The 21,757-nt window shown below is 40.3% G+C and overlaps 1 protein-coding gene across 6 annotated transcripts in view; it reads left to right on the forward strand.

Annotated features, from left to right (window-relative positions):
- Nucleotides 1-21,757, forward strand: part of PIGG (phosphatidylinositol glycan anchor biosynthesis class G) — a 95,527-nt gene that overhangs the window by 45,920 nt on the left and 27,850 nt on the right. For all 6 annotated transcript variants that reach the window (XM_054053496.1, XM_054053497.1, XM_054053494.1 and 3 more), the window contains one exon: nucleotides 9,348-9,511. In XM_054053496.1, coding sequence (XP_053909471.1) covers nucleotides 9,348-9,511 — 164 coding nt within the window. The remainder of the gene's footprint in view (nucleotides 1-9,347; nucleotides 9,512-21,757) is intronic.

A 21,757-nucleotide genomic window follows, 5' to 3' on the forward strand; every position in this document is an offset into this window, starting at 1 on the left:
AGTAAACAGACCCAAGTCTTCCAGATAGATGTTTCTATGAGAGATGCTTCGTTCCCATTATTATCTTTGTGGTGCTTCAGTGGACTTTCTCCAAGTGCATCCATGACTTTCTCAGGGAGCCCAGAACTGGACCCAGGACCCCAGATGTGATGGCTAATAGACAGCATGGTTTCCACCAGGACCCTATGTTCATCTCTACCAAGCTGTTTTCAATATGGCAAGGCTGTGGCCTGATCAAGATTTGACATTTTCCTTTGATGAACTTAATGAGTTTCTTGTCAGCCCATTTCTGCAGCCTGTTGAGGTGCCTCTGAGTGGCAGCGAACCTATTTACTGTATCGACCACGCCTCGCAGTTCTGTATTGTGTGCAGACTAGCTGAAGGAGCACTCTGACCTGTTGTCTACATCATATAATGAAGATGTTAGAAAGCATTGGCCTGTGTCAGGAGGTTGATCACTAGTGACTGGCCTCCACCTGGGCTTTGTGCTGCTGATCACAGCTGTGTGATCTCAGCAGCTGAGCCAGTTTTCAACCTACCTCACTGTTCACCTTCCTAGCCTGGGCTGCATCAGTTTGCCTGTGAGGATGCTATGGGAAATGGTATTAGAAGCCTCCCTGTGAGGTGAAAGTGCATGTAGACCCTGTATTTTCAGGCCAAATTTTCAGGTACGATGGAACAGAAAACAAAGACTTTCTGAAATACTGTGCTTTGTACAGAATTGTCATTGGGCAGGTTGATTTTTGTGTCTTGTCTGATCTGACTGCTGTAAAAAATTGAGGATTAACTTTTCTGGAAGAGTTTCCATGAACTTGCAAAATGTCTTCAGCTGCTTCAGAAATTAGCTATTAGAGGTAGTCAAGAGCATGATACCACTTTCCATTTGACTATACTGTATTAAACTTTTTTTCTGTACCAATAAAAACCCAGATCTGACAGCACATGTCAGTTGGTTTGGTTTTTTTTTAATGGTTTCATACTGGTGTTAGTGGGAAGATAGACATGTTGTAAGATTTTTATTTTTAGTGGCTGGGTTTTTTGCACTTTGCGCTACCCCTGCATTTGTGGAGCATTTAGAAGACGGTAAGAATTGTTTTCCATTTTAATTGGCTGCACATTGTGCTGTTAGAGATCTTGCATTTTCAGGCCCCATCAACTGGCTGGCAATTTTGACTTTTCTTCTATATGTGTTTCATTTGGAAGTAATAGCTTCCAGCATGGTACAGGTTTCAGTGAACTTGAGAATATTTTAAAGACTGACTCTGACAAAGGAGTCTCTTTAGCATAGATGTGCTGTTGAATCAGAGCATCCAAAACTCAGAAAGCAGAAATTATCCATTGCTTCACTGGTAAGCCAGATTGCTTGACTGGTTGTGCATCTCCTGTCACTCTAAGATCTGGAGAATGAAAAATTCTTACTTATAAAACCTTCTAGAAGCAGACTACCTTTTTCCCCCCTATATTGTTTCCCATGCTGTTTTATTGTTAAGTCCATGATATGAAACAGAGCAGATCCAGCTAAGAAAGTGCCTATTTGTGTCTCAACACGTGTCTTGTAAACTCCGGCTTTGAAGAGATTACTTTGAATTTAGGAATGGCCTAGCAAAAATTTTGACAAATCTTTACTCTTTAGCACAGGCCCTTTAAAAAATGTAACAATTTCAGAAGAACTTTCCAGCAGCCTTTTGCAGCTTTTTTTAGCTATCTGCTTGGAAAATCAAGGTATGTACTTCTCACTCTGCCCAAGACAGAACAGAATGGCAAAAGAATTGTAATAAACCAGGATTTTAGAATGAACAGTTTTGACTGTGGTCTATATTTGTTTTATCATTTTTTTTCTATTTATCTCTGTTCTTCAGTTTTTGTAAGATCCTAGAGATGTTTCAAAAAATAGAGGAATCAATTGTGCTAAGGGAAAGAGTACTTTTAAGAGTCAGGAGAGATGAAATTTTCCTCTATCCCCAAGTCCTTAGAGAATAGGTTTTCAGTTCTCTTTTAAAAATGCTGTAAATACGTTGACAGTAGGTGCCCTTTCTACAGTGGAGATTAAGAGTTTATCAAAATACCACCCTTCAGATGTTAGCATTGTTCTTTTATTCTCTGGTGAAAAAAAAATGTTCTGCAGATATGGAAAGAAAGAAATTGAATCATGCAAGGCTACAAGGTGGGGGTTTTGCCCTTCACAATTGAAAACATTATCTGATGTGCAAAATATTAGTGTAGAAGAGTAGACTGGTTGTGCTGGTAGCTCATAAGATTACAGACGCCACGAGGGTACCTCAAAATCTAATTAACGCTCTTTCTTCAATTGATACATTTTTACCAATTTATTCTGAGAATAGCTTGTTCTTTTTGGGACTGTAGATCCAAGGATGGAAGAAACTTTTTCCAGAAAATATGTTTAATTTCTTACTGTTTGTATGTAGGTTTGTTCTGCGTGTATTTGATCTGCACTACCAGGGAAAATAAAAAACCTGACAACATACAAAACCCACCAGTTTGTCCTTCCCCTTCCTTTGAGTTCAGAGTTTAGAGCATGAATAACTTGTTGCAAGAGAAAAACTGAACGGTTTGTGTACCTTAAAATCAGGATTGAAGCATTTTATTGATTTGTTGGTGACACATAATTAACTGGCAATTATACATTAATGGCACTTAATTAGCTAGAAGTCACTGAACTATAGATTCAGATCTCTATCAGATATAGAAGAGGTGAACACTCACTAATTTCTCTGATTTTGATGATTTGGAAAAAGATATAGCACTCACTCCAGGACTCCCCCTTCTCGCAAACACATAGAGGTATCTCCCCCTTCACGTGTGTTACGAACATTCTCTTTGCATAGCAGTGCAGGTCCCCCTTTTAACTTACACCCCTTGTGACAGATGCAGGCACTTAGGCTTTAGGTATTTACATATATCACAAGAGTACCATAGATGAGTGACCTCACAAGAAGCCATAGGTGATTTGACATGGTTATATACGCTTTTCAGCTTTTCGTTACCCAAGTCATGGAGAGTGGAACTCTGAAAGCACCCGTACTTCTAATGATGTAGCTTTCTGGTTAAGTAAAAGATCTTAATTGTTTGAATCAGCCATTTAATCTTGTTTCTTTAGTTGTGGGAAAGACAGGAGGATCTTTTCTTGGTGACAGCTTGCAGATCACTTCCTTACTTCTGTGCTTTCCAGTGAGGATATATTCTTGGCACATGTCCCAGATATAGCAACTACCTGGCTTGGTCATGACCATCAACACTGAGGTATTACATTTTGCCTGACTATGGGAAAGGGTTGTGTTTCGTACAGAGTATCTATCATTTGTTCTCAGATACTGAGTAAACATTAAGAAAGTACAAATGAGCTTTTTGTGCTGGAGAAGTCAACTCAGGTACAGAGCTTCGGTATAGACCTCTGTTCAGCCTACCTTGGTACCAGCTAGTCATTCATTTACTACCTCTGGAGTGAATGATAGCTATGCTCTGTTACAGGAGAGATATGAAGGAAGCACAACTGCATTGCAAGGCAAGATGTGCACTGCTGGCATAAATTTAGATGTCTTCCTTGACTTACTTTCCTCAAGTTCTGTGATTACCACAGTTATTACTATTAAAGTGGCTGAGTTCAGAGTGGTGCTAAATTTTTAATTTCCAGACGAGCTTAAAGATCTAGCGTAGCATACAATAATCTTAGCAGGTTTATTGTTAAAATACGGAAATTGAAAAAGGCTGAAATTTATGATTGATGTAGATCAGAATGGATACTAAATTTAAACTGTCCTAGCTAAATAAGTAAGGAGAAGAGAAATATAAACTAAATATAAACCCCTTCCATCTGAAAATAGAGGGATTTGGAGAACCACTCTCTGCACATGTCCTGGTGTGCTTATGAGGAGAATGAGACTTCTTGTCCATGTTGCTGAGTCTTTATTATATCTTGGTAGGCAAGACGGTATGTAATGACAAAAGTGATAACTCTGTCTTGCTAAGTGTGGAATGTAAGTGATGGCCTTTTGAATATGATGGAGAGTAAAAATAGCCTTGTTCAGAATAGCATATTTAATGCATGAGGCAAGGTTCTTGTGAAAAAGATATCGTAGGGTCCTTAAAGACTTTATCGAAGTGCAAGGTCTGACACAAGAAAACCAAGACTGTGTCCACAAGCCTTCTAATTTAGCAAATTAAGAAAATCAACTATGGTTACCTTCAACATAGTTCCCTTCCAAGTTGACACACAGCTGCATGTGATGCTGCCAACATTAAAGCAATTCCGTAGTTCATTTTCTGAAAGGCTGTTGAGGATCTCCGTCATTTTGCTTTCGTGTTCTGCTGATTAAAAAATGGATTCTTTTCCATTCTTTTTTTGGATTCCCAACTTGCTCTTTGGGAAGAGGGAGGCAGGTATGCAAATAGGATGGGTGCTCAGCACAGTGACGGTGTTATTACCTAAAAACCAGTTCACAGAGCATTGTGAACTGGTTCACATCAACATTTTTCCAACCAAGAGTAAGGAAACATCTCTGAACATACATCCACTTGTACCAAGTGAGGTGATAGAGTTGAGCCTTGTCTCACTGTGACATGTTCAGTAACCATCTCTTTGTCTCTCCCCTCCTGCTCTTGTTTCCTAAGCTACCGAGTTAGTCTCTGTTTTTTTGGGTCGGAGCCCAAATAACATATGTGAAAATCGTGTGTACAGTGAAAGCAGCGTTCATGGTAACAGGTACTATTTTTCATTAATCAGTTGGCATAGTTGATGATAGTGGGGGGTAAAATGAAGTGCTAGGGTTTGGAAGCTAGTATTTTAATCTCAAATAGAAGTAGAAAAAGACACATATTAAGTACAGGTTGGAAACAAATACCTTGAGTTTACACTCAGGGTTACACTTGTTTTTGCATTCTGCACTTCATTTGTGTCAGGGCCCTGAATGCATCTCCTGCCTAGGAGTTCAGTTTAGCAGAGTTCAAGGTCATCTTCACTGAGGCAGACTACGTATTAATTAATTTTTTCCAACCCTGTAGCAATATTTGTGTGAATAGTAAGCAGTGGAAAATGTTGCTCACAGAAGTTGTGCTGTCATCACACTTCGAGTTCTTCTGAGCTTGCCTGGATAAATCCTTTGTTATTTAGGTGGAGCTGGGTGAAACCACTTTGGGTTTTAATCTTATTTTAGTAGTTAGGATTTTTGCTTTATTTATTGCTTTTGTGTAAATTAATGAAGAGGAGCAAAGTGAAAAATACCCCAGTATTGTCTAACAGAGATGAAATTAGTATGTTTAGTCAGAGTGCTACTTACTTGTCAGGCTAATATTGCAAGCCTGAGAACTTTGTAATGCATTTTTCAATAAGCTTGGATGATTGATTGTTTTCTTCTAAGCTCTGTTGTCCACATCGTATAACTCATCAGTCACTTCCCAGAAGTATTGCTTACAAAGACTTGTATTGATAGGACTTGTGGCAATGGGTATAAACTGGAGAGGGGCAGATTTAGACTAGACATAAGGAGGAATTTCTTCACTATGAGAGTGGTGAGGCAGTGGCACAGGGTGCCCAGAGAAGCTGCAGATGCCCCATCCCTGGAGGTGTTCAAGGCCAGGTTGGATGGGGCCTTGGGCAGCCTGGTCTAGTGGGCGGTGTCCCTGCCCATGTCAGCAGGGTTGGAACTAGATGATATTTAAGGTCCCTTCCAACCCAGACCATTCTATGATTCTATACTACATCTTTGTTATTTCTACTTGTCCACCGGATACAGTGGGGACAGAGATAAATATCATAGTTCTTCCTCTTAACCACAGCAGCTCCTAAAAAGTGTGTGTTCATGTAAATATATCCTAAAATATTTAAGTTACCTTGGATAAAAGCCCATAAATTAACAAAAATTTCATGTATTTGTTTGTCTTGTGGTTTTTTTGTTCACATCCTTAGAGCAGTGTATCTGCAGAAGAGGAGAAAGAAAGTGCAGTCACAAAACTTTTGAGACATTTTATATGTTCTGATATTTTTTATCACTGGAGGAGAGCAGAATAGTTCTGCATATTTTCAGAGCAATTTTTATCTAACTCATTTTGCCTTTAGGTAGAGGGATGGACCGAGTAATGTTCTAAAGTGGTTTGTAGCTTTCTCTTGTTGTGATTTAAAAGCACTGTAGGATAACTTCCATTGAAGAGGACCTTAGAAGGCCCACATTTCAACTGCATTCTCAGGCAGTATCATTTTGTGAGGTCAGACCAGATTGCTCAGGACTGAAACCTCCAAAGATGGATACTGCAGAGATTTTTTTGGCTAGCCTTTTCCAATTACTTCATTTTTTCACCTTAAATTATTTGCTTCAAATGATTTCCACGTTCTCTGCCTTTTTAATAGAATTTCAGTAATTAGAAAGGCATGCAGTGATGTGAACTGCTCAGTGGAAATGCAGTAACAGTCTGCTGTGTTGTATCAGGAATTAAATAAGCCAGAAGCATGTCAGTTTTGTCTTCCACCTCTGTACTTCTCATGTCAGTGAGAGTCATTGAAATACTGCAGCTAATGGCTCAAATTCAGTGAGTGATGTGGTATCTGAAAAGTTTTCAGAAAAAATCCTTGCACCTTTAGCTTTAGGTTGTTTACATTACTGTCTGAACAGAGGTTCTACTCCATTACTGTAGCAAATATGCCAGGTAGTTTCTCTTGCCATGATGGATTATCTTGGAATGCTTTTATGCAGTAGTGCATTGTCTCCAGTTACTTTCTGCCCATACCACGATAAACTATTGCAGTGTTTGAAATACCTGAGCGATACTTTGAATAAGAGCAGACAATGTGAATTGTCAGTTATTTATGTATTGTGTAGAGTATTAGAAGTTATAAGCTATGGAAATTCAGTTCAAATATTTTAACTAGTCTTGGAGAAAGATGTCTATGTGGAGAAAAAAAATTACTTGCTGCTCAGCAGGGCTCTTCAATAGTAGCTGTGTAGCGATCCATGAAGTTTAGCAGATTCCTGGTGAGAGCAGAATGTTTGGACACTTAACTGCATACAAGTGCACAGCATCAAAGCTTTGTGTGCATCCAAGTGTGTGCATCCTTGTTCTTTAGCTACATCACTTTAAATAAAGTCAAAGACAGCTGGAGTGGGCTCTGTGTGAAAAGAATCACAGGCACTTGGGAAGAAGGTGGAAAACTGTTCGTTCCTCCTGGATCCTTCCTTTGTCCTCACTACTTTCCAAAGAGAGAATATCTCTTTCCCGTGTTGTGTGGCAGCAGTGACACGCACTCCAAGGTCCTGCATTTATTCTTGTTCCTTCTCATATGTGATAGGATGGGGAGTGGCCCTGAGGTGCCAAGGATCAACCACGTGTATGTGCAGGTGGAGCAAACAACGTGGAAGAGATCTTTCAGTTTTCCATGGGAATTGCATATCTCAGCTTTTCTGCTCTGCACACATCATACAGAAGAGAAGGAGGAGAGAGAAAATAAGTAGATGTGATGGGGAAAGGCCTGTTGCTTTGGACAGGGATGGGGAAAAAGAGAACCCATCCTCTCCAAACCTGTCCCTGGCAAACTTGTGCTTGTTGAGGAAGAGCACCCTGTCCTGCTCTCTGAGTGCTGCACTTGGCCTTTCTACTCTTGCTGCATCCTTGGTCTATACTCCTTAAACCTGAGAAAAAGCCTCGTTTTACGGCTTTCTCTTCCAGTCTCCTCTTACAGGCTCTAGGGCACAGGTACGCTTTTTCTTTAGCTGCTCATCATTAGTTATACTTTGCTCTGCTCCTGTCATTGCTGAACATTATGCTAAATGCATAAAAATGATTTATTACACTGATGCAGTGTCACAGTAATTTACTGCAGTGGTGCATGGTGAAGGTCAAAATAAGAATGATTGACAGTCACAGTCGATTTTTTTTTTTTTTTTTCTCCAGTATGATGATGCATTGGTGAAATCTGTACTTTACTGCCCTTTTACAGCTTCAGGCTGCCCTTGCATTCTGGAGTATCTTTGTGAGAGGATTCGTGAGGACAGTGACTACTGATAATGAGCTCTGAATGGTTCTGTCAATGTGGATGCCTTGTTTTGTCCTTAGATTTTAGAGCTGTTTCAGAAGGAGGGTTTTTGCTGCCCTTGGTGCCTAGTTATGAGCCTGAAAAAGCTGCCTATTTTTTGTGATTCCTTGTGTGCACTGGATTTTATGGGCAACTCAGATGTGTATTTGATGATAGCACTTCCTCACTGGGGTAACTTGTGGTTCCAGAAGACTGCATCACTAAGGTGAGAGGAGATCAGGTTGTAGGGCAATGGGGAGCTGCCACTCCTCATGTGCTCTGCTGGGACTGGGTCTGAGGCTATCGGTGGTGACAGCCCTTACTTTTGGATTGTTCTGAGATTCTCCTGGGGGAGAAGGAGAGTTTTGGTGGCTGTTAGAATACCAGAATTATAGAAACAAGTCAGTTTCTCCAGGTATGGTGAGAGTATGTAAGAAGTTCTGCATTAGTCTGAGGAAACCTATCTGTGACCTGCTAATCTAAGGAATATTCTGTCTTAATCACAGGGTGTATTTGCTACTTTAGGTATTTGACTAAAGTAAATTGCTTCAGGATTTTGAGTGGAAGTAAATTAGTTCAATTTTATATTATCCCTTGTTATTATATTTAGTGGTCCTAGTCACTGACGAAGAAAACCAGGTAAACATGCAAGTCTTGGACAGGTCTTGATACTTCAATTGCTGTATGTTCCTTGTGTTTTTCTAGGTTTTAAATGCCTTTTATTGATCATTCAGGCTATCTAGGCTGACTTCTGGTCTGTTTCAATGCGGTCTTTCATGGCACAGAGACTTAGGAAGCAGAAACCTCTCTGAATTTGCCTGTCTTAATCCAGTTACATGCAGCAACTTGTATTGTGAGGCAGGCAGGTGAGCAGTGTAGTGTTCCACTACAGCTCTCGTTTAGAGCCCTATTGTCTCTAGAAATATTTATTTCCTGGTTTAATTTTAGGCAACAGACCTTGGGTTTGAACCATGAGTAATAAAAAAATGCATTTTGTTTCATAGCTATGAAATCGGTAAGTGTAGCTACTTGCTATAATCTCCTTATTTTTTTCTTCTCAAATGTAATTTGTTAAACAACAGGTATGCCAGTTTGCAGGCAAAATAAGACAAGCAAAACACCATACTCTTTATGCCTTTGTTTCTCTGTAAATCCTAAAAGGAAGCTCTTATTTTGTATGCTGCTTTGTTGAAATTCTGATGTAAAGAGTATGTAAAGCATCTTAAATAATTAAGTCTTCACCTAGTGCAATAATTAGTATTGTTCTAATGTATTCTAAATGCCAAATTGGGAGTATATGAATTTTACTTTCTGTTCCTGTTCTCAGGGAAATTCAAATGGCATTGCTACTGTGGACGTTTCAGCAGGATTTGTGGGACTAGAAAGCTATGTGGAGATACCAGCTATCTTCCTTACAGCATTTGCAGCATATGCAGGACCTTTGCTTTGGGCCATTCATCTGCTCTGCTACCTGAGTTCTGAAGTTAGCAGGTAATCATGTTTTGAACTGAAGTAGTGCTGCTCTATGTACTTTAGATATATATATCTTCCATATAGCATATGCCTTTTCAAACAAATAGTTCTCCTCATATAATTTTTTAGCTTGGAAATTAGTTTCCTATTAAGAAAATGCATGTTCTTTTTTGATATGAGTTTGTCTCACCTCACTCTTCCAGTTTTATTTTCTCTGCAGAAGTTTTGCACTGGGAATATACGTGTATATTTAACTGATTTTGTTTCTTAATGAGTTCTCAGTATGCTGTTCTAAATTACTTAAAATTTCATTACATTTTGTTGTAACAGCATGTCCTGCCTGGAACTTGTTAAGTAGGAGATCTGAGAAGGACTTTTTGAAAATAATAGAGTAGAATTCAAACTTCACTAATGTACTATTCTTTGAATGCCTCTCCTGGTTTGGTATAGTGACATATAAGATTTTGTCAATAAAACAAATTTATTTTATTGTATGTCACTGGCTATTGCAGCCATCTGTAGCTAAAATATTTGTTCTTTAAAGTATCTTGCGTAGCATATGTCTTAATGTGAAGAAGCACATTTGGAATTTTAAGAAGGCATTGTGTGGAAATACGCATGTAACTTGAAAGTGTGCATGTAAAATCCAATTAGACTCTCAAATACTGTATTTAAGTCATTGTCCAGGGCATTCAGACTGAGAGACGCAGTATGTTAAAATAGCGAGAGGAGTTGTAAAGTCTTTATTGTATAATATCAATGCACAAATGCAAAAACTTGCAAAAACTTGGTGTATCTTCACAGAAATAACATTGGACAGTGACTACATTTTTAGCATCCCAGAGTCTTTTCTCTGTTATGTGTGGAATTTAAATGTACACTTTTTTTTAAACAGGGAACAAGATGTTGGCTTGGTAGGTGGGATTTTAGGCGGTGTTTAGCTTATCCAACTCTTTTTTTTTATGGATTGTCATCCTCTGTAAATTTCTGACTTCTCTTTATCTGCATAGTGTTGTCTGGTCTCATCTTGTCAGTGCTTTTTGATTTGACTTCTCTCTTCTCCTTTTGCTTTTTTATTTTGGGCTGTACCCATACTGTGAACTTGTGGTGTGTTCATCAAAGGAGATAGGAACCTGAGCTGAACAAGCTGCATACAGTAGGGGAGGTTTTTGAACCAGGAGCAACATTTAACAGGCTAAATTCCTGCATGGTCATTGTGTCTATTGTTCCGTATAAACAGGCACTTTTTAACAAATAGAGTTGTTGTTCACCTTATTCACTTACTTGCCTGTCAGCTATATTGTTCTCTAAAGATGTCTACCTTTATCTACTCTACTGCAGTAAAATTATGTAGTCTAGTCCTGGACCATTGTATTGCTCTAGCAATGCAGTCGTTTGTGTAGATGGGGACTCATTGTGGAATGTTACCTCTTAGTCTGAGACCAGGTACCTTGTGGTCACCTTTGGTCTTGTATAGATTGATACTGTCTTAAGTACTGATATGTGTAGTGCCTCTAAAAAGATCATTCTGATGTTTTTTTGCTGCAGGAGGAGTAGATGTGAGATATGCTAATTATTGATGTCTAGATTCATATAACCACAGAAACCCTTTTCTTGAATTTTCCTTAGTAGCTGGCATTTTGACACTAAACTCAGTTTTAATTCTCTATTTCTAGTGCTCCTAAGATTAGTTTTAGTTACTGCTTTACTCCATCAGTACATCTTCCCAGTATCCAAGCTCTTAACCTTTATTTGTTCTTTCAGCTCTCTTGAGAAAGAGTTACCATGTACATATAAAAAGCCCCACCTCTTGTCTTCCAGTAAATATGTGACCCAAGACCCTGGGTATTGCTTACATTCTAATAATCTATTGTTTTTTCCAATTCCTTTTATACCTGTGCCATGCTTTAAAATAATGCTAGGCAGTTTCACTGGTCACATCTATGTTCCTGTGTTGTTGGGGTTTTTTAGCAGCCACGCTTCGCATTCTTCATTATTACTGTAGGTGATAATCGAGCTCTTTGCTTGTGCTTGAAGGACTCTGAGCATAGTGGAGTAAACAATCTTAGTTCCATTCTCTGGCGAGGGAGAAGGAAAGAATAAGAGCTCCCATAATGTTTTTAAGGAACTTGAGTTTTAATGTTGTATAAACACTGGACTGCAGACTGTGATGAACACTAGCATACAATGAAGAGAAAATGGTATCTGATAGCATGTTTTTTGAAAGCTCTTGTAACAAAATCTTTGAGGCTCTGTATTTGTTCAGTATTGTTTCAAATAATGTGCCTCTAGTTGTGTTGGCTGTTCTGATGTTTTCTTCGTTGAATTTTCACAGATTAAAAGCTCAGCTAGTAGTGTTTCCAGGTACAGTGCTGATTTAAACTGATCTCACATGGGTAGCTGTGACTTGTAATAACCACGTCACTTAATGTAAGTGGATTCTATCAAACAGTTTGTGCCTGTAGCCATTTTAAGGTTCATTGGGTCAGCTGGTAAGGTTGTTTCATCTACAAAACAGTGAATAACTGATAATCTCTGTAGCTGCTGGGTCTTCTTTAAATTGGTATGTTATGGTGCTTGGAACTTGATATGTACACTTTTTATTTTAATCTTCTGGTTTTGTGTTGCTGGCGAAATGGTTTTCTCATTACTTTGTCATTATTCCTTGGAGCCAAAGCTGAAGCTGCAGAAGGCAGAGGTCAGCTGCTTAATGTGTTTTCTTAAATCTATGGGAGACTGAGTGTTTTTAAAAACTACTGGAAGCTTTAGAATGTTCTTTTTATAAAGGCTTCTTGTTAACTGTTTATAAGCAATATGACGTCAGTGAAATTCAAACCCTTTCCTTTATGTGGTCCTGAGTGAAAGATTAAAGTCCCTTCCCTGCTTTCTCCACATAGGAGGGTTTAAAAGAATTGGGCTGCCCTGTTTTTTTTTGTGAAGTAAGCTGAGTAGATTCCATTAGGTTGCCTCAGGATGTCATCAGGATTCCTGACCCATCCTAGTACAGTCTCAGCTGGATGGATGTGCCTAGAATTGCTCGGCAGTGTGTTAGGGCCTGACCTGCACCAACCTGCTCACTAAGATAGGGGAGGCAGGGTTAGGTTTCTTTCTGTATGTTTGTGTGACAATTTGGAGCAGCAGCAAATCATTCCCCAAGAAAGAAGAGAAGTAACAAGGAGAAGAGAAAAATAATCCTACCCCAATGGAGTCCAACAGTTTCCTTCGGAGATATGGTCCATGGAGTAGAATGTGTGCTTCTTGGCAGGGATTATTTTGGGTGGTCCATCCCCTATTAGCGTGGAAGGTGTGGTTTCTGTTTCTTCGACCGGAAAGTTCTCAAATTGGTGTAGAAGTCCCTTCAAGAAAGTTCTTGAATTGGGTTTGGGGGCTTCAGGGGTCACTGCCAGCTCAACAGACCCTTGCTGGAAACAACCTCTGCATGAACCCTTTGGGTACATATGTGCAGTCAGGAGTGCTCCTGCCTTAGCACCAGGAGCCACGCTGGAAATGTGTGGGTGTGTTACTGGGGGGCAGCAGTACCTGCTCCCACACCTCCTCCTCTTCCCTCTGCTGCTGCCAAGCTGCACCAAGTACCAAGTCACACAAAGCCTTCCTCCCGGGCAATATTTAAGGCAGACAAAATACAAATAAAGAAGTTGATCTTTACACAGTGCCATTCTTAGCAAAGTCCCTAGCATCCTGTTGCCTGAGTTAGTGGTTGCATCTGATGAAATTGACCTGGACAGGGAAGCCTGACTTCTGTGCTAGCTATCTTTTTTTATTCCAGCCACTTCGCAGACCCCATGTAATTTATAGCTCCATGAGTTGGATTGGTTTACCAGAGCTTCTTGCTGGATTGCTTAGAAGCTGAACTCCATTGGCTCAGTGCTTCCTAGGGGCAAGTACACCTGCATAGCCTGTCTCTGTACTTTGCATTTATGAAAACACAGAATACCGAAAAAAAATATTCTGTAGCCCAGCCCTCCTGTCCAAAGGAGAGCAACCACAGAGGTTCTTCAAGGCCATGTCCAGTTGGTTTGTAGGTATATGTGAGGCTGGACACTCTAGGGTCTCCTTGCGCAGTCGGTTCCAGTGTATGACGACCCTTGCAGTAAAACAGTTGTTTTCTGATATTTAAGTGGAATTTGTTGTATTTCAGCTTGTGTCTGTTGCCATTCATCCTTTCACTGGCCACCACTGATAAGAGGCTAGGTACATCTTTATTTCTGCCCTTCAGATATTTATGAATGTTGCTGAGATCACTGCTGAGCCTTCTCTGCTCAAGGCTAAACAATCCTAGCTTTCTCAGCTGCCGGTACGCCCATGTTTTCCTTGTCCTGAGGAGCCCAGAAGTGGATCCCGAACCCAGATGTGATCTCATCACTGCTCAACAGAAAGAAAAGATCACCTTTCTCAACTTAGGGGCTCTGCTTTTCCCCCCTATAACCCTCAGTTGGCTCAAGGGAACGTTCTTTGCATACATTGAACTTGTCTACCAGGAACAGTCTTCTGTCCTTCTCTGCCAAGCTGTTTTCCAGATGATCGACCCCAAGCCTGTCCATGCATGGACAGGAAGAATACCCTGGTGCATGGGTTTATTCTTCCCCAAGTGCAGAGTTTGGCATTTCCATTTGTTAAATTTCTTAAGTTTCTCGTCAGCCCATTTCTGCAGCCTGTTGAGGTGCCTCTGAGTGGCAGTGAACCCATCTACTGTATCAACTGCTCCTCCCAGTTCTGTATTGTGTACAGACTAGCTGAGGGAGCACTCTGACCTGTTGTCTACATCATTAATGAAGATGTTAGAAAGCATTGGCCTGTGTCAAGCCCTGAGGTTGATCACTAGTGACTGGCCTTCACCTGGGCTTTGTGCTGCTGATCACAACCGTGTGATCTCAGCAGCTGAGCCAGTTTTCAACCTACCTCACTGTCCACCTTCCTAGCCTGGCCTGTATCAGTTTGCCTGTGAGGATGCTATGGGAGATGGTGTTAAAAGCCTCCCTGTGAGGTGAAAGTGTATTAGATACATGTAGACCTTGTATCTGCAGGCCAATATAGTGAAAAGAAATAAAGATAAGGAGATTTTGAAATAATACATTTGCCATGGAAATGTAGTTGGAACTTCTTAAACAATTTGCTTCCATCTGATCAAACACGTGGAACTGTAAAATACTCTCCTCATATGGAAAGGTAAATATGTTTCTAAAATAATTAAGTGGCATGTGATAGACAGTCACGTGGGTGTTACTGCCACTTTTAGTCCGTCAGGCTCTCCCAAGAAACTTGGCAGCTTAAATGTGATGGGATTTTCACAGACAGAAATAGTAAAAAGAATTCTTCAGCTTCAGTCTCCATGGAAACTGTGCAATAACTCTTGAAACTATTCTTGAGACAGGGACTACTGGTTAAACTGATACCTAAACTTGCCAAGTATTCTCTATGTGAGTTGTGTAAATTCCAGAGGGCACCTGATTCGTATAAAGGGTTGTTTTTATGGTGACCATTGTATTGCTCTGATCTGAAATAGAATTTTGGATTTCAGGATTCTTATGACTGGGCAAAAGGTCACGTCCTTGGATAATCTGCCCTGTATTTTATGCACTTGCTGTGCAGTATGCTCCAGAAGGGTTCAATTTTCGAGCTCCTACCCAAACAAATTTGTTGTGTGGGTGATGTTCACAGCATTCTGCAATTACCACTCTTCAGCTAGTCATCATGATAGATTTCAGATTACTTGCACATTGGAATCTGTTTTAATTTATTTAATTAGTCAGGTATCAGGGTGAACTGGTGGACATATCCCAGCATTAGAAGGCTGCATGCTTATTGTCACTTCTTCCTTAGTGATCCAAAGTTGCAACAGTGCTTTCATGTTTGCAAATGGCTTTCAAGTATTGAAAATGGAAGTTATGCTCAACAGGAAGGTGTTAATAGTTGCAAAACTTCTAATATTATGCTGTGACATTGTAAACGTAGAATGCTAGCACAGCAAACTTAAATTTTACTGTGAATTCTTTTATAATGCTGATCTAAACAGAATTAGGAAGAGATGCTAGCTACAGGAGTTTCAGCTGTTAACATCAGCTTTTGCCTTCTTCAGCCTAATGTGTTTGATTGGTGGAGTCTCACATTCACAATCCATGTTACTATCTTAGTCCTCTTTCTTTCTGACATAAACTGGGCATGTAGTGAGTGTTTCAATACACCTATTTTGGGTTTTTTTTAAGTCGCAGGCAGAAAGCACAGTGCTCAAAGTCAAAGGAACAATCCAAACAGGTTTTCCCTGAACCCTTCAGGATTTTACATTAGTAGTTTTAAGTTCTTGTGGCTTCACTCCATTCTCTCTTCCTTAGTTTAAGTATAGCTGAAAAAATACTTGCCACTAAGAATATACTGCTTCTGCATCTCTTGTGTTTGGCAGAAGTCCCATTCTCTAAATAAAAAATAAAATGTATAGAAAAGGTAACTACTTGTTCATTGATGCGTACGGAAATCTGGAAATGATTTGAAAAACCAGCATGGGGTTTTATTGCCACAAGCCGGAAGAGGATTTTACTCACTTATGTATATCTCCTGCCATTACAGCGATGGCTGGAGATTTCACTTAGGCATCATTAATGCTCTGTGATGGATACCTCTTCATTATTTCTTTTGTCATGCTGGTGAGATATTGACTTTTCCTATGAGATTTCCTTCAGGTAGCCATGAAATAAAAAGTATTAAAAAGTAATTTTCTTTGAAAATTAAGAAGTATTTACTTTGAAAAGTAATGAAAAGTAATCCAGAAAAGTAGGCTTGCCTGCAGTTGTCTCTGTTATAAACAAATGACAAGTCGCTTCAAGGCCATTTGAAAAATAAATGTCATCCTGTTGCTCCATGGACCAGCTATGCAGCTGTGTTTTAGGAGCTGAAACGCTTTCTATGCAAATGCTAAGGAAAATTGTGTGCACAGAACTTATAAATACACAGATTTGGGGTGGGATAGCTTATTTTTATTTTGTGAATACAGAATTAAGCATATGAACAAATTTGGAACTTAAAAATAGTAACATAAATTTTGGTAGAGTTGCCACATCCAACATGTTAGTTTTATAGTAATGACTGATGACCCTAATTGAGAACTTGTGCTCCAGTGTGCTAGCTACTGCCCAGGTACATTGTAGGGTTGGCCACACAGCTTTTAAATGGTCTTATGGTGTCACGTACTCTCATTGCTATGAGATTGTTCTCATTGACAGATCTGCTGGCTTAGGTAAAGGCCACTTTGAGTAAGCATGTCAGATATGCTTTTTAAGTGGTCTATCACTTTGTGGGTAATCTTGAATTTTCAATTAAAAAAAAAAAAAAGGAAAGGGTTCTTGAAATTTACTTCTGCTGAAACTCTACTTTGAATTTTTACGGCTATATTGTCTCTCTCCTCTTGCTTTCCTGGTGTTTGACTCATAGAAATATGCTCAAAAGCACATAACTGAGTTGGCTGTACAGCTTTTCAGTTCTCAGCTACAAGCTGCCTCTTATTGTACCTAGAGTACAGCTAGGCAGTATCACTTTGCAGTACAGGAGGATGTGGAATTTGACCTTTATTCTGTTTGGAACCTCTGCATTGTGAGACAATATTTTTCTGCAATCTTTTATTGCAAATCTTAGAAGTAAAAATGATGCTTACATGAGTGTTCAGTAAATTGAACAGCTTCCCTCTTGCATACATTCTCTCTCTCACACGCCTTCTATCTGATGTGAATTTTGCCCCTCTCATGCTTTCTTTATCTCTCTTGTGCTTTTTCTTGCTCACTGTTTTCATTCTCTTGCACTCTCTCCTCTGTCTTTCAACTCATGTCTTCTTACCCCTCTTTTCTTTGTCATTCTTCCTTTCTTGCATAGTGTCTCACACAATTTCCCTTCTTGTTAGCATTTTCCACACTTTTTGCTTCCATTTGTAAGCTTTCCCTCTCTGCCTTACAAGCTTCTCATATTCACCCCGTTATACCCTTTCTGTCTTGGGTTTCTATCTCTCATGCTGTTATGTATAACCTGGCATGCTTGAGCTCTCTCACACACTTGCCCTCTCACACTTTTACTTCCTCACTTCTGCAGCCTCTCTGTCAAATTTGCTGTCTTGTGTGCTTTCACACTATCCTTCTCATTTATGTATCCTGTCTTATGCATTTCACCCTTCTTCTGCCTTCTCTCCAGTGATTTCTTTCTGTTCTGCTTTCCCTCTCTGCAGTGTGCTTCACAACTCCTGTATGTATGCTTTCCTTCTCTCTCACATGCATGCATTTTCCCTCTCTTGCATGCGTCCCTCCTCCTGTGTGCACTTCACCTCTATTGCATATTCTTTCCCTCTCACTCACTTGCATGGTTTACTTCTCTCTCCATGGAATTCCTCCTCACATTCCTTCTCTCTTGTGCATGTGCTTTTTCCTCTGCATCTCTCACATATTCTCTTTCTTCCTCTTGTGCACTTTTCATCCCTCCCTGCCCCGTGCAGTTTTCCTCTCACTCATGTTTGTGCTTTCCCTCAGTTGTTCTTGTTTCCACCTTCTCTTGTACCCTTTCCCTCTTTTTCTCTCACATACTTACTGTTTTCACTTTCTTGCTTGCTTTCTTGTGCTTTTCTTGCATGAGTCCCCTTTCTAGCATGCTTTCCTTTCTCCTACTCTTCTGCACATTCTCTTCCCTGTCTCTTCTGCACCTGTTTCCTCTAGTATGTACCCTTCCCCTCTCCATTTTTCAACTTTTCTTATGGGTTCTCTCACACATTTTGGTTTTCTTCTGTATTTTACTGCCTCTAATGCTTTCCCTTTACTGCGTGTAGTTCCTCTTTCTGTTGAATGATCTCTCAATCTCTCTTGTACTTATTCTCCCTCCTGCACATTCTTTTCCTCCTCCTTTCACTTGCTCTTTCTCTTCCCTTCATCTCCTCTCTTAATCATGCTTTCTGTCCATCTTTCATGCTTTCCCTTCCTCTGCTCTTCTTGCACTTTCCTTTTTGTGCATGCTTTCCATTTCTAGTGTGCCTTCCCTTTCTTGCATGCTTTTACTTCATTGCATGTGCTTTTCTTTTTGTCTATGGCAGTTGTCCTTGCTCTTTCTTGTACACTTCTCTCTTACGTGTGTGAATACACTTAGCCTCTCTTTCCCTCACACTATTGTTTATAGCTCCTCTCTCAAGTTTTTCCTCTCTTGCATGCATGCTTTCCTTCTTTCTCTGTTTTATGTTTTCTCTCTTGGGCATGCGCTTGTCCCCTCTTGCACACTTACCCCCTCTCAGTCTCTTGCACTTTCCCTTGGTTGTGCTTTGCCCTTTTCTTTCTTGTTTGCACTTCCCCTTTCTTGGGCACATTTTCACGCAGCCCTTCCCTCCTGCTGACTTGCACACTTTCTTTCTCACTTGTGCACTTTACTGTTCTGTCACTTGCTTTCCCTCTTTCATATGTGCATTCTATCTCTAATTAATATTTTTCTTTTTTCCATATATTCCCTTTCTCATGTATTTAATCTTTTTCAGTATGTCTTTCCTCTCTTGTTCACGTTCCCTCTCTCTCACTTTCTCATATACACACTCTCTTTCCCCTTCCCCCATTCACTTTCCCTTCCTGTCTCTGATATGCTTTCCTTCTCTGTCTCACGTTTTTCATCTTTCTCTCAGCACTTTCGCTTAGTCACATTTTCCTGCTATATCATGCACGTTCCCTCTCTCTCTCATACGCTCTTTCATTTTCTCATATGTGCTTTGTCTCTTGTTTGTTCACGCTTTTCTAGACTTTTCTGGGAATATTTTTCACTTTCATGCTCTCCTGAGCATTTAACACATGTTCCCCTTTTGTGCTTACTTTCCCTCTCAGATACTTCTTTTCTTGATTGAACTTGTCTCTTTCATGCTCTTTCACTCCCTCTCACATAAGGCTTCCTTCCCTGTCTTATGGCTTTACCTCTGTTCCACACATCTCTTCCTCTCTCTTGGACATTCTTCACACTTTTCAGTTCTTTCTTCTTCTCAGGCTTTCCCTGTATCTCATATTTACCTCTTGCATGCCATCTTGTATGCTTTCCCCATCTCTCATGTATGCTCTGTCACTACCTATTTTTCATTTGTCTGCTATCCTTATAGATTCTGTTTAGTTTCCCTCTCTTGTGTACTCTTACCCATAATGTGGGATCTTTGCACTCTCATACATGTACACACTGTCCCTTTCATTTGCATGCACTTTTTGGTTTTTTTCTTCTTGCACTCCCCTCTGTTGTGCTCTTTTCCTCTTCCTGTCATGCACATCAGGGCTTTCCTTCTCTCTTGTTCATGTTCTCTCTCTTGCATGCTCTACCTTGCTGTCCTCTGCTTTTTGTGTCTCTTTCATGCAATTTGCCCTTTTATGCACTCTTCACCTCTTGTGTGTTTCTGTATCTCTCACACTTTCCCACTTTTGTGTAGACCTCTCCTCTTGTGCACTTTCCCCGTGCTGTGGGTTAACCCCAGAATGCGGTTAAGCGCCACACAGCCATTTGTTTCTTCGCCTCCCAGTGGAGTGGAGGAGAAAATCAGAAGGGCAAATGTGATAAAACTCATGGGCTGGGGTTGAGCAAGGTTAGTTAAGTGAAGCAAGGCTATGTGTGCAAGCAAAAAAAAAAATAAAGAATTTATTCACTAGTTCACATCGGCTGGCAGATATTTAGCCACTTCCCTGGGAAGCAGGGCCTCAGCATGCATAGTGGTTGCTTGGGAAGACACACTGTAACCATAGACATCGCTCTACCTCCTGGTTTTCCCCCAGCAGTTATTGCTGAGCACAACATATGGGATATCATGTTGCTCAGTTGGAGTCAGCTATCCCAGCTGTGTCCATTCCTAACTTCTTGCACACCCTCAGCCTAGTTCTTGATGGGGGCAGCTTGAGAATCTGTGAAGGCCTTGATGGTATGCAAATCATGTTTGGCAATGTGTTACTGGTGTTATTTTTCATGACAAATCCAAAACGTAGCACCATGTAAGCTGCTGTGAAGAAAGTTTAACTTCATCCCAACCTCACTTAGTCCATGCTCTCTCTCATGCATTAGCTCTCAAGGATTCTGATGTGTGTCTTACCTCTGCATGCTTTTTCACACTAATTTTTGCTCTCCTTCTTACTCTTTTGCTTGTTCCCTCTTGCTCTCTCACTTTTCTGTCTTTGTCTTTCTCTTGAATTCTGGGGCTTTTCTCCCTTGCATGCAGTTCATCCCTCCTGTTGTCCTTCTTATGCACTCTTATCCTTTCTCTTGTAGCACTCTTTCCCGCTCACTGTCTCATACTTCTTAATGCTTTCCATCTCTTCCTCTCTTAATTTTTCTCTGCTCCTATTCTGTTGTCAACATATCTTTCATGCTTTTTCTTCCACTTTCTCCCTTTTTCTCCACCACGTTTTCTCAATCTAGCAATATGGCCTTTTTCTGTCATGTGTACACCTTCCCCCGTCCCTTTCATGCTTTTTCTCACACACAGCCTTTTGCTCTTATATGTACTTCTGTCTCCATCTCACATATGCTTTTGTGTTCTTGGACTTTCCATCTCTCACATGCTTTATCTTATCCTTGCATATACCTTCCTTTTCTTGCGAGAATGCATGTTTCCTCTCACTCCCACCCTCACTTTTCCTCTTTCTTGCACCTGCTTGTTCACTCTATCTTACTATCTTTCCCTCTTACTTGTGGTTTCTCTCCTGCATGCCTCCCTCTCTATGTGCTTCTGTTCTTTCATGTTCCTTTTCCACTCTTGTGTGTTTGCTCTCTCAGTCTTTCTTGCTGTGTCATTTCTCCAGTCTTTCCTGCTCTCACACCTTTTTCTTACTGTGTACTTCTCCTCCCTCATGCATACTTTCCCTTTCCCTTGCAGTTTCCCCTCGCTGTTTTACTGTCACCTTCTCATTCCTTCTCTCTTGCCCTTTCCCCTATCTTCAGTTTTCAAAATTTCCTGCTTTACCTTGCATGCGTTTCCACTCTCATTCTTGCAGCTTTCTCTCTCCCATGATTTTTATCTTGCATAGTTTCCTAGTCTCCTGTGCCTTCTTTCTAATGTCTCTCTCTCTTTTGCCTTCCTTCTCACACAAGTTTTCTCTTGTTGTGTACTTTTCGCTCTATTGCTCTTTCCTTGTTGCTGTCTTTACATCTTTCTTGGAGCATTGAGCTTTACCCCTCTTTTGTGTGCTTTGCCTCCCCCTCCCACTTATGATGTCTGTTACGTCTGTCTCATGTTTGCCCTCTGCATTGCATGCTTTCATCTCGCCCATTCATGTT

The sequence above is a fragment of the Cuculus canorus genome, chromosome Z, assembly GCF_017976375.1.
Source record: "Cuculus canorus isolate bCucCan1 chromosome Z, bCucCan1.pri, whole genome shotgun sequence".
Classification (NCBI taxonomy): Eukaryota; Metazoa; Chordata; class Aves; order Cuculiformes; family Cuculidae; genus Cuculus; species Cuculus canorus.